The sequence below is a fragment of the Phyllopteryx taeniolatus genome, chromosome 12 (assembly GCF_024500385.1).
Source record: "Phyllopteryx taeniolatus isolate TA_2022b chromosome 12, UOR_Ptae_1.2, whole genome shotgun sequence".
NCBI classification, from domain to species: domain Eukaryota; kingdom Metazoa; phylum Chordata; class Actinopteri; order Syngnathiformes; family Syngnathidae; genus Phyllopteryx; species Phyllopteryx taeniolatus.
Window position 1 is genome coordinate 12,197,254 of NC_084513.1, and position 19,422 is coordinate 12,216,675.

A 19,422-nucleotide genomic window follows, 5' to 3' on the forward strand; every position below is an offset into this window, starting at 1 on the left:
GTCACAACACATCACACAAAAATATTTATTACAAATGCTTTAGCAGGCGATGACATTCACTTCAATTATTCATTACAACTTGAAAAAATATGAGTGAAGGACAAAAAGATCATTCAAAGTATGTTATATATTTTTTTCTTTTTTTTACCAATAGACTTTGAATATAAAACAAAGGGGGAAAATATTTTCCAACCTTTGCAAAATGCATGCCTAATGTAATAATTATAAAATATAATCATTTAGTATAATACAGTAAGAGCTTACAGTCAAATAAATGTCAAATGTTGCTCTTTCAGCCAATAGACGACGCACCTTGCAAGCCTGTCGGGTCTTTGCATAATTTTGCTTCCATGCACAAGATCACTGCGGGTGACTGCCCAGAAAAGAGGCCTCTGAGAGGAGGTGACTTTGAGGGTTCCATGGCGGCGGTCCCTCCCGGTTGTCACAGGGTGGTCCCGGTGCAGTGTTGTTTGAGTTTGCAGGGCAGCACGCCCCGGTTCAGCTGGTAAAACTCCACCAGCTGAATCAAGTCTGAGAAGCGTGTGTGGCCGTCGTCGAGGCTGTAGGATAACTCCCCTGCGTCATCCACCTGCGGGGTGGTGGGAGTATGAATATGCACATTCAAAGAGGCAGAGGCACAATCAATGAGGAATTCCTGCCTGCGAGTGTCATAGTTAGAAAAATCATCAAATGAAAGGTTTGTGGAATTGTTAACTGGTATTTTTGTGTCTGTGTACATGCATGTGCCTTTAAGAGGCGGGGTTTTTTAGGATGTTGTGTGAAATTGGTGAGTCTGGATGTGAGCCGTGGCTGACAGCAGCTTCAAAAAAATAAAAAAATACAAATAAAAAAAAAGTACATATGCATGTGTGTTCCGTTTATGTATGCAAACACACCTAAGTGGACATGACAACCTAAATGATCATCATAAAAGACAATCCATGGTACTCACAGGTAAGATTTGGAAGTGTTTGACTTTTTGCATGTGGCACAGTGACAGTACAAATGTCTTGGGGTTGCTCTGACTGTCTCTCAGAAGAAATAGCCTGAAAACCCAAACATTTTAACACAATGATTGTATTGGATCTCATTAGATTGTATACTGTACATAATGTTGTGATCAGTGAGACAGTATGATTCGCCCCTCATCATTTGATAAAGTCGTGTCCCAATAGAGCTTCTTACCCATCAACTGGACCCTGCTGAGTGATCAGACGCTGAGCTTCTTCCCGTGACAGCTTGCCATGGAACCAGGGCTGGGCTAAATGGAGAGCTGAAGTGCAGGAAACAATACATCAACATCAACATCAACTTCCTGTAACTTCTGTGGGCACTCAAAGCAAATCAGCACACAAAATGTGTGTGTTAAAATCCAGTTGTATCCGATTACTCAATTAATCGATGGGATAATTGGTAGAACACGCAATTCTAAAAATGTTCAATTGCTGCAGCCCTAATACAGATCCACCATACTATATAAGTAACTAGCAGCACAAGGACTGGTTACAAAAAAACACAAAATGAAAGAAAATAAACCCAACCTATATTTAGTGAGCTCTGGGACGCAGAAGGGCTTCCATGTGCACTCAGACGGTGGCAACCTTTCCTCTGAAAACACACCAAAAAAGATTTGAAGAAGACAATTGAGATTCCATCTGTTTAACATTGTGGGCTCTATTTTTGTAGACGGCGAATATGTGGCGGCGCACAAAAACTACCGTACCCTGATTCAATAACAATTTTTGCTCATTGATACATTTGGAGACCTTGTTTAACTTAAAATTGTCCAAATCCTCTGAATTTCAGCCATTCAAAAGTAAATAATTTTATTCAAAATAATAAAGCAGTAAATAATAATAATTGTAGTAATTATAATAATAAAGCAGACTAATTATCTTTGTGTTTTATCATAAGACATTCGCAAACATCTTTTACTTTAGAAAACTGTTACGGACCAAACCAGGAACTGAATCATAATCAATTTATGCTTGTACATTTTCTGCACTGTCAATTTGAAATTATGTTTTTGAATAAAGGATTTGTTTTTAATCCGATTTTGTCGATTAATCGGAAAACAAAGAATCTACAGATTCATCGAAGCAAGTGACAAAGCGATTTACGCATCCTCCTCTTCTGCACAGAGACATCTCCATGCGAGACTGAGTGCGCCAGATTTAAAGGCAATGAGAGGAGCCGCTTTGATTGGACAGGATTGAAGTCAGCTGTGTTCACGCCCACAGCGATGTAGACTTCCCTTTTTTAAATATGACGGTTTGCCTCTGTGTGCGCAATTACCAACACTCGGTCTAACCCGCCTCCGTGCAGATTTAAGGCGGTCACAAAAATAGAGCCACATGTCTTTCCACATTTGGAGTGTTTTCAACTCCTTTGCCTTTCCGAGGGGTCGAACTCACCCTCCATGCCAGGCCTTCCTGCACGGCCACAGAGAGAACCTCCGAGGGGTTTTCGATCACCCGACTCTTCTGGCCCGAGAAGTCCATGGCCACCAGGGAGTTCTCGGAGATGCTCCGCTGAAAGGTCAGGTTTCACTTTAACACACTTGTGATATAGAAGTACACTGAATGTTGCATTAATTGCTGTCTCTTAATTTTTTATTTTTTTTATTTTTGGGGGGGATGGGGGGGGGGGGGGGGGGGGGGGAGTGCACTACGCATACACTTCCCCTACAGGTGTAGAGGGTCTCGGGGTTACTTTTATGCTACTGTGGTGAATACAAATTAACTGTTGTACAAGTGTACTTCTATCATATTAATAACCAATACAGAAATAGTATGAAGGTAATACATATTTTTCACTGACTGGATATAAACTGGCGGCACGATGGACGAGCACATCCGCCTCACAGTTCTGAGGACCGGGGTTCAAATCCCAGCCCCGCCTGCGTGGGTTTTCTCCGGGTACTCCGGTTTCCTCCCACATCCCAAAAACACGCAGGGTATTGAAGACTCTAAATTGTCCGTAGGTGTGAATGGTTGTTTGTTTGTATGTGCCCTGCGATTGGCTGGCGACCAGTTCAGGGTGTACCCCGCCTCTCGCCCGAAGATAGCTGGGATAGGCTCCAGTACGCCCGCGACCCTAGTGAGGAGAAGCGGAATGGAAGATGAATGAATGGATATAAGCTTGTATTTAGCATTCTTTTTGTGTATCTAAAAATTTGTTTTTTGTATGTTTATTTGTTTTTTTTTAAGTAACGAAATTAAGAAATACATGCTGTTCTTTGGACATCATCAATAATATGGATCGCCAAACTGGGGTCGCCCATGGCAATGCCAGAGGCTTTTTTTTTTTTTTTTTTTTTGCTTTTTACAAGCCCGTGTTCCATCAAAAGGATGTTACTTTCCTCTTTTAAGTAAAATGATTACATATTGTTGCATAGACTGGGTACCTCTACTGTACATGTAACCAAAGAATTATTATGTATTTTTCTACCACAAATTAAATCAACACATTCTGGTCTGCCCAAATGATAATATTAACACTTTTGCTAAGAAGTCACGAGGGAATAAGACAAGACGTAGACAAATACGACTCAGTAGTTAGATCCTCATACTTTGGGCAAGACTGTTGGTCACATGACGTGACCATCCCACTTAAAAGGAGAGGTGGTGAGCTGTCCGATTTGAGAGCACCTGATAGTGTTATTTTTAGAAGACAGAGAGTTCATGAACATATCTTTATGCCATAAATAGATTGTGTTCACTCCCGCCAGCTGGGTCTCAGGCTATTCTGGGACACCATTAAGTGAAGGTGCCTCATTTGTCCTAACTATTTATACAGCAACAACTGCTACTACACTGCTTAGCTTCTCCTTATTTAGTAGTATCACACGATATTTCATTTGACACAATGGACACGATAACATGCTTGAGAAGTTAACGGTAGGAGGTAAACATTTACGAATTTGATAAAATACTGATATTATTCTTGATTCACAATTCACATCTGTGAGAAAACCAGCTTACCATTGGGGAGGCTTTTTGTTTCTGGTGTGGCTGCATGAAGTTTTGGTACAGTTGCATCCCATACTGAAAAAGAACAGTGCATTGATGAATGATATCTTCGACAGTCCTACACTGGAGCTCCTCAACAAATTATACGTGGGTTATTTGATTGTGTTTAAAAGAGCTGGAGGAAACAATTGGGTTTTAGCTCCCAGTCTCCCTCTCCAGCTGTATTCAATCACTTTAATAAAAAAAAAATAATAATAAAAAGTTGTTAACCAACATGTGAAGATTATTTTTTTTGAACGAAGACAATGAAAGTACACGAGTACACGTACTTACATTTGAGTACTCGCCAATACCTGCTGATACTTGAAAATTCTATTAAGTCTTGCAACAGGCATGAAATTTTTTTCGTATCATCAAATATTGATCATACAACACAAAATACAAACTTTTCTTGAACATGGTATGAGTGTTACTCAAACTCTATATACCCAATACTCGAACACATGTTGGAGCAACAACTTGTCAATACGGACATTTTAACATCCAACTGCCTGTTTTTCTAGAAGTCTTGCCACACATTTCACTTAAGCGTTGCCTGTAACAAAAGGTATTTCAGTTATGTGGCATCTCAGTCTGAACATTAGGGGGCACTATGTAAAAATGCACGGACTATTAAAAAAAAAAAAATTGAATCCAAGCCAACCTTGAACAATCGCACGGCTGTGATCCAGCACGTCCTAGTCTGCTCATCATCTGCGCACAGGAGCTTCATATCCCGGGATGAAGTGCACTTTGTGGACTACAAAGACAAGACAGATCAATTTAAAGACACCTGAAACAAAGTAAGCAAATGGCTACGGATGGATAAAAACAAGACCTTAACACAGAAGCCAAATTCAGTGGGAGCCCCGTGTGCTTTTTTGGCTGACAACAGTGTGTAGACATTTGAGTCAGTGAAGTCAGCGATGAACTGAAGATGCCATGGGTCCTGTAATCAGCATTATAAAGATATGTATATTCATATATATTTGTTTCTCTCTCTCTTTTTTTGTCCTGTTCGGTCAAGCAGAGTCGAAAATCTGTATCCCTTTTTTGCCGGAACAGTTTTACTGTGTCACAGTGGAGTTTTTAAGCTTCCGCTGTGGTATTATAATTGAAGTTTATTGAGAATCAGACTTGATCAGTTGAACAGAACAAAGTTTCTAGAAGGGAGAGAGAAACAAAGACAAAAGACAAAGCACTAATTGTAAACAGGATGAGAAAAGTAAATCATTACATTATCTCCAACAATGAAACATTAATATGAGTGTTGTGTGGTGCTGTAGTGCTACACCCTGTGAGGAAAGGACAGGACAAGGACAGGAGAAAAATGAATATATGAAATTTAAGAAAATTCTTTGCTGACAATTACAGTGGTGCCATGAGAGACAAGTTGAATTTCTTTCCGTGACTATGCTTGTAACTCAAAACATTATCTCAAATGATCTTTCCCCATTTAAAAGAATGGAAATGTCATTCATCTGTTTCAGCTTCCCAAAAAACAACAAAAATGTATACTTTATAATGTGTATGTTTCACTTTATAAAAACATGAAGTAATGACTTTATTAAATAGAATGTAAAGAAATGAAACAGCTTTTGCCACATTTTTTTGCTTCAATTCAATGGACATTTTGCTGCTCCTTCTTGTTGTCCACACCTTGCCCGCCGGGTTGGGGGGCAGTGTGGTACAGACATGGATATACTGCACAACTGCAAGGAACAAATTACATAATAACTCGACATCCCCTCAGGAAGAAAATTCATACACCTTGAAACCACCAACAGGCCAATGTCGAAACAGCAGGCATATTTGGACCGTGACAATTTGGGCTAAAGACACAGATGACTTTTTCAATGTCACTGACTAGTTTTATGTTTTTAAAGAAGCATGCTTTGATTTAAAAATAATATTTCATTTATTTTTGTTATTATTTTGGGTATGTTTTATGTTTGACTTATGAATGTACAGCCCTTTCTTCAGCTGTTTTTTTAAGTGCTCTATAAATTAAAGTAAATTAGTTAAAGTAAATGAGTGATAAGGTTGGATGCAAGCATACTGCATTACACGACTAAATCGAGAGACTCAATACTGGCCAACAGTTCCAAAGATGAATCTCTACATGGGGGGAAAAAAAAACAACTCACAAAGACTACCATTGTTCAGCTTTCATGTGACACATTCATGTCTTTCGACTCTCCCTTTTAAAGTAATAGCGCAGCATTTTAGTGTTTGCGCTCACACAAGAGCGATAAACAGCGATTGACAACAAAGGTCCACTGTAGCAGGTTAAAAGATTCGTCGGCATTTTTTAAATAACCTTATCATGACCTTCTTTGAAATTCTTAATGTCAATACCTTTTATGCACACTCTGTGGTCACATGACTACACACACGTGCAGAACCACCACACCACAGGTGCACTTGCACAATCAAATTCAAAGCAATACAAGAGCTGTAGAAACAATTCTGCCTTTACAATGAAGAAATCATGTAATTGTACCACTAACCACAGTTATGCAAATGTATATTTTCATTTTTGAATCTAAAAGTTTTATAGCAATTATTTTAGACCTATTTTCCATGTTTTCATGACCATAAAACTGCCTGTCGAGAAGTTATCAGGAGCATTCTGCCTATTCTTAATGCCTTTAGGCTGCTGAGAGGCAAATCAAGTTCAGCCCGTTCCACTACTCCCTTGAAACATGACCGAGATAGAACACCAGATGAACCGCTGACCTTTTGTGTCGACAAACTAGAACAAATCTACCCAGATAAAAAGATGTTTTTTTTTTTCCTCTATTCCTGTCCCAATGTTTTGTCTACGGGCAGCTGGTAATATGCAATCTCTTCAACACAAGTGCTTGAGTGATAATGATGCTCACTGCTTAGTTGTGAGAGGCATTTATTTGAAATAATAATAATAATAATACACTAAGGCATACTGAGAGGTATTTTGGAATTCTTGTGTTGCAACATGAACGCACCAAAAAAATATAAACAGCTCTCGGGATGATTCTACAACCACGATCAAAAACACTGTGATAAACATATTATGGTCAGTGTTATCTGTCGCTGTTTCACGTTGGCTCACTCACCTTAGAAGTTCCCTTACTGGAGACATAAAGCCCTGACCTCCGCAAGATAAAGTACAACTTCTTCCAGGACTTCTTGCCTGGCTCCTTGGTGTGGAGATGTCCGTGAATCTCTGGGCAAGTGCTGGCGCTGAGAAAGATCTGTTGGTGTGTAAATAAATATACTTGTTCATATATGAAGGCTGAGGAACTTAAGATAACCCTTACAGTACGTACTGTTCAGGCTGGCCCATTTTGACATTTGTCAGCAGTAAAAAAAAAAAAAAACAGTGGTGCCTTGAAATATGAGTTTAATTTGTTCCATGACCACACTAAAAAAGACTATCTGAGATTAGCTTTCCCCATTGAAATGAATGGAAATGCCATTAATCTGTTCCAGCCCACCCACCCCTCAAAAAAACTACAGTAATGACATAATTAAATAGAACGTGAATAATGTAACAGTTTTTGCTGATTTTTATTTATTTATTTATTTATGCTTCAATTCAATGGACACTGTGATGGTCCTTTTGGTGTTTGTTCCTTCTGGGGGAGTATTGAGACACAAATAAAGTTTCAGAACTGACTCAGTAAGCGGCAGTAACTTTTGTCCTTTTTTGCAAAGAAGATATGCCTGCGGGTATTTTTATATCATCTGTCTACATGTGTTGCTCCACCGTTCGTGTTCAAACATGCTTTGCTTTATGGGCTACAACACTGCAACACCAATATTTTTTTATTATCCTGTCTATGGTGTTTGTTGTTAGCATTAAGCTAAACAGACTTTATTAAGGCAAAGCTATCTAATCTCCAAACTCTTAAGTGGGGTCACTTGTATCTCAAGGCATGTATTTAAAATTGCCATTCTTGTGTGCAGGTTCTACAAAGTGTTTGTGCACTGAGGCTTTCCCAGGTCAAATTTGACATTGTCCTCTAAAATGGATTTTAGATTTACCATTGCGTGCTCAATCAAGGAAAATGGTGGGAATCTTGAAACTGTGATACTATTGCACATGCCATAAATTTGTGTATGTTTTTATGGGACAGTGGTAACATTGTACAAGAGGGAGCTTGAAACGGTCCTGAGAACTGTATGTGTTTCAACCACATTTGCACAGGTTCTCGCAGAAACATGCACCTGTTGGTCTTTGAATGGTCAGGGGGGAATCTCCAAAGAGTGAAAAAGTCAAACAACATAAGGATCATACATACTAAACATAAAGAACAGAAGTCATACAGGGGTCATAGGGTGCCTTGGCACAGGCACGAGATCTGCAACTGAAAAAGCAAGTACGGTTCCTGCAAAAATACAGCGCATCCCAAAAGTCACTGTACATATTCATTTCTGGTATCGTTCGGCCAGACATGAGGCCATCAGCATTTGAGAGCTTGGACGTTGCAGTTTTTGTAAGCATACCATTCCCTTGGCCATGATAAGGCATGATTACTACCGCCTAGGAAGAAGCTTTTTCTGTCCCCTACTGCAGTGCCAGTTTGAGAAGCTTTATGGCAGTCCCAGTGCTCCAAAGCATAGTACAAATTATGCGAGCCATGGCGAGTTTCTTAAAACCGAAGCTGTTCTTGACAAAACCGCACAGCTGAAGGCCTGCTATTACCGCCACTGATGAAAACAACGGAACTCCTAGAGCAGGCGTTCACGCACAGCCAGGGAAAAAGTCTATTCCAGAGGGCTGCACTGGAAATCACCATCAATCAAAGCTTGAGTCAGCGGATGTTTCGAAGAGTTATAAAGCTTTACCCGCACTGACTTAAGCATCATAATCTTCCACTAGTCACCTTTTTGCAACACTGCTCCAATGTTATTTGGTGAGCCTTGGGTATGGGGAATGATACGCTTACAAAAACTGCAAAGCCTGAGGTGTCAAATGCTGATAGCCTCACGTCTGTATGTGACCTTCTTCCCCGAACATGTGGTCAGGGAGGAAGTCCTATGAATGACACCTGAAACCAAATGGAAAAAAAGGAAGTGTATTTTAGGACCCCCTGTACACTTTCCCTTCTTTCTGAAACATTGATTGTCAGACAGGCTATTAATACATTTTGACATACTGTATTGACTCGGAACATACTACATATGCATGGAAAATGAACAGTATGTAAGGAATAAGGAGGAGTTGGTACCTGTACAAGTTGAGAGTGATCTACCACCTCATTGGTCTCACCGGATATGGACACCATATGGTCAGGGAAGAAGTCCTACAAGAATTCAAATGGTTGTTCACATTGGCATTGCATAGAGAGATGTGCAAAGTGGTTCAAATGACATGATGCAGACGTTTCTATCACAAACTCACCAAGGGTTTCCTGAAAAACTCATATTTTGCATAATTCTTCCTAAAATTTAGCCGGTTGTCTGCATCCATTCCCCAGCTGGATATCACCTCCATAATTGACTCATGGTCCTCAATCGTTCTCTCTAGTCAGGACATGAGGGGAACATATCATTATCATGTTTTTATTTTTTTGTTTTTCCCTGTTTGCACTACCTACAATGTTATGTATGGTCAAATAAGCATTACCGACTTAAGATATCATTCGGATCAAATAACTTAATAGACAGCTTTGCTAAGACTTCCCAGCGATAGTTTTAGTGGATGATTATCTTTTTTATTAGCCTTGGTGTAATCTCCACATAAAGCATCACCCTGAAGTCAAGGAACTCTGCATGATTTATTATTTTATCATTCAACTATTCAAAAGATTTGATTAAGACTTTTTGTCATGGTCACACATCCATGCTTCATGTTGTATGTAACTAATTATGATGTCTCACATAACATTGACATTTGGGGTCCTTTTTGTCCCCCTTCAAATATATTCAAAATTAATTTATTCTTTTTTTTGTAAAATAGCTTTGAACTGTAGGATATTGCAGTTTTATTCAAATGTATTCAGTTAAATTGTAATTGCTTGGAACATGACTGTCACAGTAATTAGTTGCTTTGTTTAGATTTTAATAACGTTGAATACACTGTAGTATGCTACAGTGGATAAACTTTTAATATAGAAAAAAAATCCTTATTCAATTGAAAAAGACATTTTCAATTGGATTTACTGGAGGTCTGGCTTTTCGTTTAATTTAGTGAAGCCATGTGATTTGGATGAATGCTTTCCCAATTTCTAAAAGTGTGTCTGTGAGCAAGTCATTCTGCACTTTCACTTCACTGTTACGAAAAAGTGAGGCTAATTTACATATTGATAACCTCCACCCTTCACCAAATTTCTCAGCCAATTATTTACGTAGCAGCTATGCTGGGTGAAGACCCAGAGCCACTTTCAAGCCATCGCTCAGCCGTCAGACTTCACTATCTGAAAGACGATTATGCAGAAACAGGTGCGAAGCCCCCTGCTAAGGTTAGCCAAAAGGTAAGAAGAGCTGCAATGGAATTAATTAAACTTTGTAAACAGCGTTAGCTTCTGATAAGCGGCACGCTCCGTAAAGGTGTTGACAAAATGGTGGTGTCTTTGTGTTAGGTGACATGTCCATGTGCTCAAAGTTTAGCGTAAGAAGTGCTGCCTCCATGAGTGAAAATGCTTTTATTGTCTTAATTTGCTTTTTGCCCCCACTCTGCGCTCTGCTCTCGCAAGTAAAATCGCCGCCTCCGTTTGTCAAGGTAACAAAAGACAGACTCACCATTGACCAAGCATTATGTGGGGTGGGGCATACAGTCGCTCTTTTGCATGAGACAAGCCAAACCCAGTGAATTAACTTCCGAGTTTCCGTTAAATCAAGTCTTACCTATTCCCAGATGGGAGAGGTGCTCGTAAAGAGTCAAGCTGTGCTCATCGATGCAGTGGCTCTTCAAGGCAAACAGCTGACATATGTCCCGGGCAACAATGTCACTGGGGACCTCTACCGCTCTGCTGGTGTTATCTTCATTATAAATCTTAATTACCTGCAAACAGAAATGTCAATCAAAACTTTTTTTGTTTTAATTGCAAATAAAGTTTTTTCTTTTGTTTTGATGCAAAATAAAAATGTGCAATATGAAAATATTTAGAATGAATGACGCTTGAGAACATTTTTTTTTCAGCTTGTCATCTTCAGTATCTACTATATATCTGATCATTAAAATTGATCACAGTGATTGTATTTTAAGGCACAAAACTTTAAGTCACACGCATTTGGAACTGAAAAATATAGTATTGCACTTTAAATTTAAATCAACTTGTGAAGACCTAGGAATTATTACTGTTTGATTTTCTACATGACCATAATATTGTTAAAATTATCCTTGGTCCTCACCACAACACTTCCTATGTACTTGTTTCACGCTCCAATTTATTCTGCAGGCGGGATTGTACCCCCTTGCGAGCTGGTTTTGAACTTGGGGCCGTATGTTTGACACGCCTGATATAGAGCAATATAGTTTACAAAAGTACTTGTAAACCTCGAATGTTTAAGTATAAATACTTGCATTAAAATATCTCCTTGAGTTCATGTGACGTTTGGTCAGGACAATGCAATGAATAAAACATCACTGCAAAATATGTTTGTGGTCACACTTTTTTTCTTCTGGCTTCAACATACTTAAGATTTTAAATGAAATAAAACTGATTGACTTCTTCAATTTGCAAAGCCATCTATACATTTTCTGCTTGACTGTCTTTCTGTCTGTCCGCTGCAGCTAGCTTGTATGTTCTCCCCTACTTTCTTCATTAACATAATTTAAAATCAGTAAAGAGGCTTTGAAATCACAGATTTGATGAGTACAAAACCTTGCATATGCAAAGCGTGACTCTAGCATATATGCCTGACAAATGTTGTTCGACATTGACCCCACCTTCCACCTCTGTTTTTTGGGCGCAATTAGGAAATGTCGGTCATATAGCCACGTAAAGTTTTCAGCGGTGCAAAAATCTTATGTGTAGTATTGTGGTTAATTTTGCACCAAACAGTCAGGGATTGCACAAACATTTCTTCCTACTTGTACGTGTGTGTCTGAGTCACAGAAGGCATTGCTCAACTGCATGCATGTCATGAGAGTCAAGAGGAGAGTGGGGGTAGGGGTAGGGGCAAAGCAGGAGCATGTGCGCCGCAGATCAGCGAGGGGAACAAGCCTCAAGAACTCGAATAAATGCCCGTCAGATATCAAAACACGTTTGGGGAGGAATTAATGACAGAGAGGGGTTGTTTTTTTTAATATTGATGAATAAAGAAAACAAAATTGGCAAAAGGGTACTTTTCTCATCCAGGGTAAAAGGGCCAATGCTGAAGCACCACTAGGGGTCTATGTGTACACGTCCCTGCTTGATGTGTATACAGTGGTGCCTTGAGATAGGAGTTTAATTTGTTCCGTGACCACACTCGTAACTCATATCACAAATCGCAAATCATATTTCCACATTGAAATGAATGGAAATGCAATTAATCCTTCCCAGCCTCCCCCATTAAAACAACAAAACATTGTGTAATGTGTTTTAATGGGGGGGGAAAAACACTCTATATTATTATACTTTATAAAAACATTCAGTAATGCCATAGTTAATAGAATTCAAACGAATTCAACCGTTTTTCTCACACATCGCATCAATTGAACGGCCATTTTGCTGCTCCTTCTGTGTGCCTGCCTTGGCCACCTGGGGGCAGTATACGATAGACAGACGTATATCGCTCCTCTCAGCTTGTCTCAGGTCCTTCCAGAGGATAAAGATGACTGTGAGTACTGTTATATTAGCTTATGCGTTGGTTCACCTTTTGTGTTCAAATATCCATTGTATATCCTGTATAAGCGGAATAGATAATGTTTGGATGGATATATGTGGTGCTTCCCAATATGTGTTAGCATTAGCATACATGTACAGGCAACTTTCTTTGTTTGATGTTTAGCTTGACAGTGAACTCCAACTGGGAGCGGCATCACTGTTTGCCGCAGTGCGGCTAATTGTGAAGTGAGGTGAGTTCATAGCGCTCCCATCTCTAGTTTGCACTCTCAAGTCAAAGCAAAAAAGATTAATAAATAAATAAATAAAATCAACGACTCGTATCTGGAAAAATTCTTAAATCCGGTCACTCGTATCTCAAAACACCACCTTACTTTGTTTCCTGGTAGTAAACACTCATTCAGTACTTGTAGCAACGGTTTAACATCCACCATCCAATCAACTTGTTGCATTTCTATGTGGCTCTGCACACTAAGACCTTCGAAAGTTAAACTAATAGCTTTGTAGCTGGTCTGGGAGACAGCTGCAGGGTAAAGGACAGCACATGATTATTACTATGTGGAGAGAAAAAAATGGGACGAGGACAAGTAGTCGTACATGCATGTAAAGAGAGGAGAAACATCAGTGAAGTGTAACAAAACATTTAGATGGCAAGGCAAAAAAAATAAGGGCCGAAATGAAATTAACGGCGGATTTCCTCCTGCGGTGGCCTTCGCTTGAAAAGACAATTATTTGTTTCAGCGCGTCGTCCACTTGACCAAATATATGCCGCTCCTCCAAGAGACGACACATTTATTTTCCCTGCAAGGAAGTGTGGCATCTGTAAAGTTGGCATTGTATTGGAGTGCAGATTAAAGAGGAAGCAGAGCATTCCAGAACAAAAGTTGCATCGCTCCAAGAAAGTGAAAGAGTTTTTGAAATAGATTTATTTCATATGGGAGGAACACAACAAAGTAGTGTCCAGAAAAATGATTTGAAAGAACAAAATGGCGAACTACAGTATCTTCACTGAGTGAAGGAGGTCATAATACAATACAGACACTAACTAAATATAAACACTGTTTATTATTTTTTTTGATGATGACATTGCATTTTGACGGTCCTCACCATGCTCAGGAATTCAAATTTTTGCAAGCGAATGTATTCTTGTGAAAATGTACAGTATGTATTTTAGGATTCCCAAACATGACCCCGCAAGACTAAATCAGTTGTGCACCCTGGAAAGTAAAAAGAAATATATATATATATAAATAAATAAATGTACAGAAAATGTACAGTAATGTATTTTAGGATTCCCAAACATGACCCCGCAAGACTAAATCAGTTGTGCACCCTGGAAAGTAAAAATATATATATATATATATATATATATAAATAAATAAATAAAACACTTATCCCCCCACTACCAGTTTCACTGATCAACACAAAATTTAGGGCACGTCTATTATAACAGGACACCATAACAGGACCAATGCCGAAATTGAACAGGTAGTAAGCTGTTTTAGCACGAAGCAGCTATTTTAGGTGAATTCCAGGGCTCATAAATCAGAAGCATGTATCCTAGACTAGTAATTCCCAGCCACTGTGCCATGGCATATTGGCGTACATGAGCGCTCTTTGTCCAGTTTCACTTAACTGGTCAGAAAATTATTTATTTTACGACAAAAAAAGGTTTGTTCATCTATTTATACCAGCGCCGTATACTGACAGCCAGAACAATTCCATTCTCATCTACTAGATAGCAAATGTTACAATTAACCTTAATACCTCGAGAATAATAGATTCATGCTCAACTAAACAGGTCCAGATGTTACACTGATTGGATAAATGAATGAGGAGACCATCATTATTACAGAATAAAGGTATATACTTTTTGACATTTTTTCAATGTAAAATATCTAGCTTGACTCAATAAAGGTCGGGAAACACCGTCTTAGACAGCTGGGTGATGAGGTGTGAGATCCCCTTCATCTCTGTTATTAGCTTTAAAGATACAATATATTTACTAATTCATCCATATTATAGTGTAATAACGTGAGTATTGTAAATGAGGCAATATATATCAATTAAACAGATAGTCTATTTATCCATCTATCCATCTACCGCTTTCGAGCTTTAAATAAACAATGTTAATGAAAAATTGAACATGATTATATTGTAATGGCAGAATTGGTGAAATACCAACAGTACCATCGGCCGGAGGGGGAAAAAAAGTCAGTAGGGCAAGCAAAGCGTAAATCTACACATTGTGAGCGTGCACGGCTGAACGGTCTTGTTGACCTTATCTCAAGGATGGGACAGTGTGAGCCACTTGGCCAATTAGACTCGTCTGCTTCAACCTTGAACCGCACCCCCGCAGCTGCAGCTCTATCTGAGTGATGGTTGAGGAGGTGGCCTCCAGCTTTGTCTAGCAGCCGCACAAGCAACTGGAAGCGAGTCGCCGCGAAGACGCTGGGAAAGCAAATAACCTTTGCTTAACTGCCCCTTTTCACTTTAATGTCCCTTTTTTTATTGTTACCATCAGTCAACTGCAGCTAAGTCACACACCTGACATTCATGTGAATTACAGAGTAACGTTGCATAATTTGCTTTACAGGCATTTTCTTACCAATGTGGAGATTTAAAAAGAAAAAACAAAAACAAAAACAAAAAAAACGACATCATTCATTAGATTCATCCGGATGCATCCAATTTTTGAGAGCTAAAAATAACTTTAAAAAAAAAAACATTTCTTTCTGCATGGTGTGACTATGATTGTGTTAGCGCAAGAGTCGCCAGCTAAGCTAGTCGTCACAACTCAGTCAGCAAACATCAACAGCTAACATAGCACTAGCAACATCTTTTTAGGCACCAATAGAGTAAAACTCTTTGTGTGTGTCTGTGCATGTGTGAAGGGAATTTAGACAGGAAGAGGTAGGAAACAACCTTTTATGGCGTTTAGCTACTTTTGACATTTTATTGTGGCTTACCTAGCTACTTTTCGTGGCGTTCAGTGTACGCAAGCTACATTTTAGTGTAGCTTATGCTCATAGTTTAGCTCACTACATTTTCCAAGTAGTTTGCCTGCGTTGGACAATCAATTAAGGAGCACAAATGATCTCTATAAGTTGTATTTTTCCCTCATATGTCAGAAAGGGAAATTTCCTTCTTTTACTATTAAAAGTGCCAATCCACTATATGTGGAACGTCATGTGATCAACGCGGGAAATGGTATAGCTGTGTTTGCTACACTAAAGAGCATAACTAGGATTGATGACATGATTGTCTGAAGCTGAACTTGCTAAAATATTCTTTATGACTGGTGTCTTTAGACAAAAGTTTAATACATTATATCATTTATTTACACTAATATGATATCATATGTAAAGATGAACAACGCCTGAATATCAGCTGTGGTTATTAAAAAAAAAAAAAAGACATGGTAGATGTTTGAAATTCCCACACATCCCCTTCGCCATTTACGCCAGCTAGGAGGAAGTGTTTTTACCAGTTTTAGATTGCGCATGTACCGGATTATGTTATTTTTAATATAGGTAGCACTATAATTGGACATAATCTGGTTGTTTTAGAACTGATTATGTTAAAATATAGTTTCCCCAGCTAAATTCCCTATTAAGAGGTAAAAGCATTCAAAATCCAGACACATCAGAGGTCAGCAAGCATTGCTGAACAGAATTCAGGTTCCACTGTATGTTCATTATTCTTATTGTAGTGTTGAAGAAGTGAGTGCACTGCATCATAATAATATAATACATATGTAATACATATACAATATATAGACAGACACACACACACACACGCGCGCGCGCACAGTATATTACAGTAGTGGATCTTATTAGATTGTGAAAAACGAGCAATTTTCATTTTGATTCACGAACCTATAAACATGTGCAATACATAGTTATTGTATTTGGACAGTGATGTAGTTTTTATGGTTATTTCTTGTGAAGATTGAATAATATGACAAATGATATGATAAATATGACATTAGAAATTATAGCGCTTTTTAGCAAAGTACCTCCATTTCCAAGGTCTAAAAAATTCACAATTGACATAGTAACTGTAAATATAACATCTCTAAAGATATAGATCTTTTATAGTCATTGACTGCCTGACGTCTGAAGAATGTACTTTGTGTTGTATACTGTCCGATTTTTTTTCCAAAGAGTACAGTAAAAAACAGACAGCCAAATTGACAAAGAAACAAATAAGAGCACATAAGGTATACTGCTAATTGAAATTAAATTGAAACGAAAGCTTTATCAGACATGTCCTGAACCCTTCATGACTTTGATTTTAACAGAACTAAATTAAAGTCACAAGATAACTAAGATTTGGATTTCTTCTAAAACAAAAAAAGAAGGTTGCACTTTATCAATATAGAGTAAAAGGAATACAACTTAAAAATAATAATAATAATAATAATAATAAATAAATAAATAAATAAAAGATTGAACGTTTAGGTTCCTACCCGCTTCTGAAGACAAAGAGGTGTGATGGCAGGCAAGGTTACTCTTCTTGCATTGAAGTTCATGCTGCAGTCTTCAGAGAATATTTGAAAAAACATCCATACATAGTCACTATTTAGGTTGATATTTGTTTTCGAATGATCAACACCTTTTACCTGAACAGGTACAGACTAGACTTTCACTACTCTATATGGGTAACTTAAGTGGCGCTACATTAAAATGGGAGTGAGATCTGTTGCAATTTAAGTGTGAGAAACAAGTAATGTTTCCTCCCCAAAACACAAACTCCTCCTTTGTCCTTGAGAAAGTAAAAGCTTCCCGTTCTCCCCCGTTTTTTTTCTTTCTGAAAAGACTGCAGCAAACATGTTTTTATTTTCATTTTACTTAAAAAATACAAGGTCAAGGAGGGCAAGAGAAATTTACTTAAATACCTACTGATGGTCATTCATTCACTATTTAGTCAAAGGTTTAAATTGCAGTTGCACGATGCCATTTTTTAATTATAATTTTTTTTTATTTAAAGAAGTTACCTAACGAGTCAGTCATTTATAATCATCCCATTTCATTAGGTACACAACGTCGTAAAAAGCTACACAAGAACTGTATGAGAACTTCACAAAGCTAACAAGCCTGCTTCCACAAAAAAGTAGATCATATCACAGCCAGCCAACCGTATCCTTGATAAGAAGTGTGAAGATATATACACAGAGAACTAAACCCTAAATGACCTTTTCCACCCTGTATTATATTTATGTCCTGACATATATATATTTATAAAAAAAAAAAAAAAAAAAAAAAACAAACATCATGGCTCACAACATAACTTGTGTAAAGTTTTAAAAATGTGTCCAAAACAAAAGGCAAAAGATAACCGGGCATAACATGAGAGTCACCGAGAAAATCTAGTTAGTTTCAATACAAGAACTATAAAAAAAAATGCAAAAATAAAGAAAAAAAACTGTACTTACCTAGTTAATAATAATAAACTGTGAACTGTGACATATTTTCTATTTAACAATACTGTATGTTCATGTGTCTAACTACAAACCATGCATGACTATATTTTTTTTTCACCATTATCCTCCCTCTTTGAATACAAATATAGCACATGTCGTATATTTAACCCCACAGCAGCGAACATGGTGCTTTGGCACCAATCGTGGTCCACCCTCGCCACTCATAAGAGTTGGAAGCAGCAGTAGCAGAAGAAGAAGCAGTAGAAGGAGCACCCTTCCCATAACAGGGTTGACTTTATCTCCCAACACGGCTCCTGGACTGGTGAGAGTCCAGACAGTCAGACGCTGCCACTTATCACAAAGCTAAAATGAATAAGAATTAATGGAGCCCAGATGATGATAAAGTCTCCACTACTCCCATAACAGAGGCAGCTCGTGACACATTGTCCTTGACCGGCCTTGATCCAATCAAGAACCCTGAGCAGGGTCAATTAGCCGGACCGTAAATGTACAAATGCAAGTATGCAAACAACACTGACCTAAAGACGTAGGTGTAGTTATACAGTACTACTCCTTAAAACTGTCACTTGACATATGCATACATAAAGCATACAAAAAGTTTTCCTCCTAGTCTGTTTCATTCCGAGATGATGTTTGCAGTTCCGTGGATTGCAATTTACTATAAATAGTCTCCTAAAAATAGTTGAACTTGAACTGCAATTTAAGCTGTCACAACAACACTGCTTCAGTTCAACTAAAACGTGCAGAAGAATGTGATGTTTATTTACTCCCGCCACACACTCACAGTACATTTTTATTTAAATTGAACCCTTGAAACTACAAGTAGCATCCACTATAAGACAGCTACTATCCCTAATGGATAATTAACCATTTGTAATAGTGGAGTAATGTTATGTTATGGATACAGCTATTGTTAGGTTTGCTGTTGTCTCATGGCCATCCATTGGGTACCTGCTCGTCTTTGTCTTTCTCTGTCTCCCTTGTGGCTGGTGTTCCCTGCTTCTGGAGGTGCGCCTTCACATTTCCTGCTTCTTATCAATATTGTGGTTATTGCTGTAATCATGGGACTATTACTACTGTTGATATGGCAGTTGTTGTGCCCATTGTTCTTACTTCGCTAAGTGCTAGCTCTGGTAGGGGTTAGTCAGTTTTCTTAAATACAGTGGACCCCCGCATACTTGCAGTTCAGCACCCGCTGAATTTATTT

General features: G+C 38.4%; 1 protein-coding gene across 11 annotated transcripts in view; it reads right to left on the reverse strand.

The window, feature by feature from the left end:
• grb14 (growth factor receptor-bound protein 14) overlaps positions 1-19,422 on the reverse strand; it is a 32,069-nt gene that overhangs the window by 3,336 nt on the left and 9,311 nt on the right. For 4 of the 11 annotated variants that reach the window (XM_061791563.1, XM_061791562.1, XM_061791560.1 and 1 more), the window contains 13 exons: positions 10,845-11,001; positions 9,400-9,521; positions 9,227-9,301; positions 7,109-7,246; positions 4,849-4,959; positions 4,675-4,770; positions 3,984-4,046; positions 2,821-3,096; positions 2,415-2,531; positions 1,542-1,608; positions 1,186-1,273; positions 953-1,046; positions 313-589 (listed from right to left, as the gene is read on the reverse strand). In XM_061791563.1, coding sequence (XP_061647547.1) covers positions 443-589; positions 953-1,046; positions 1,186-1,273; positions 1,542-1,608; positions 2,415-2,531; positions 2,821-3,096; positions 3,984-4,046; positions 4,675-4,770; positions 4,849-4,959; positions 7,109-7,246; positions 9,227-9,301; positions 9,400-9,521; positions 10,845-11,001 — 1,551 coding nt within the window. In that variant the 3' untranslated portion in view covers positions 313-442. Of the gene's footprint in view, position 1; positions 590-952; positions 1,047-1,185; positions 1,274-1,541; positions 1,609-2,414; positions 2,532-2,820; positions 3,097-3,983; positions 4,047-4,674; positions 4,771-4,848; positions 4,960-7,108; positions 7,247-9,226; positions 9,302-9,399; positions 9,522-10,844; positions 11,002-17,240; positions 17,479-19,422 lie in introns of those variants that run through there. The other 7 variants (XM_061791567.1, XM_061791566.1, XM_061791570.1 and 4 more) reach the window with 7 other exon arrangements.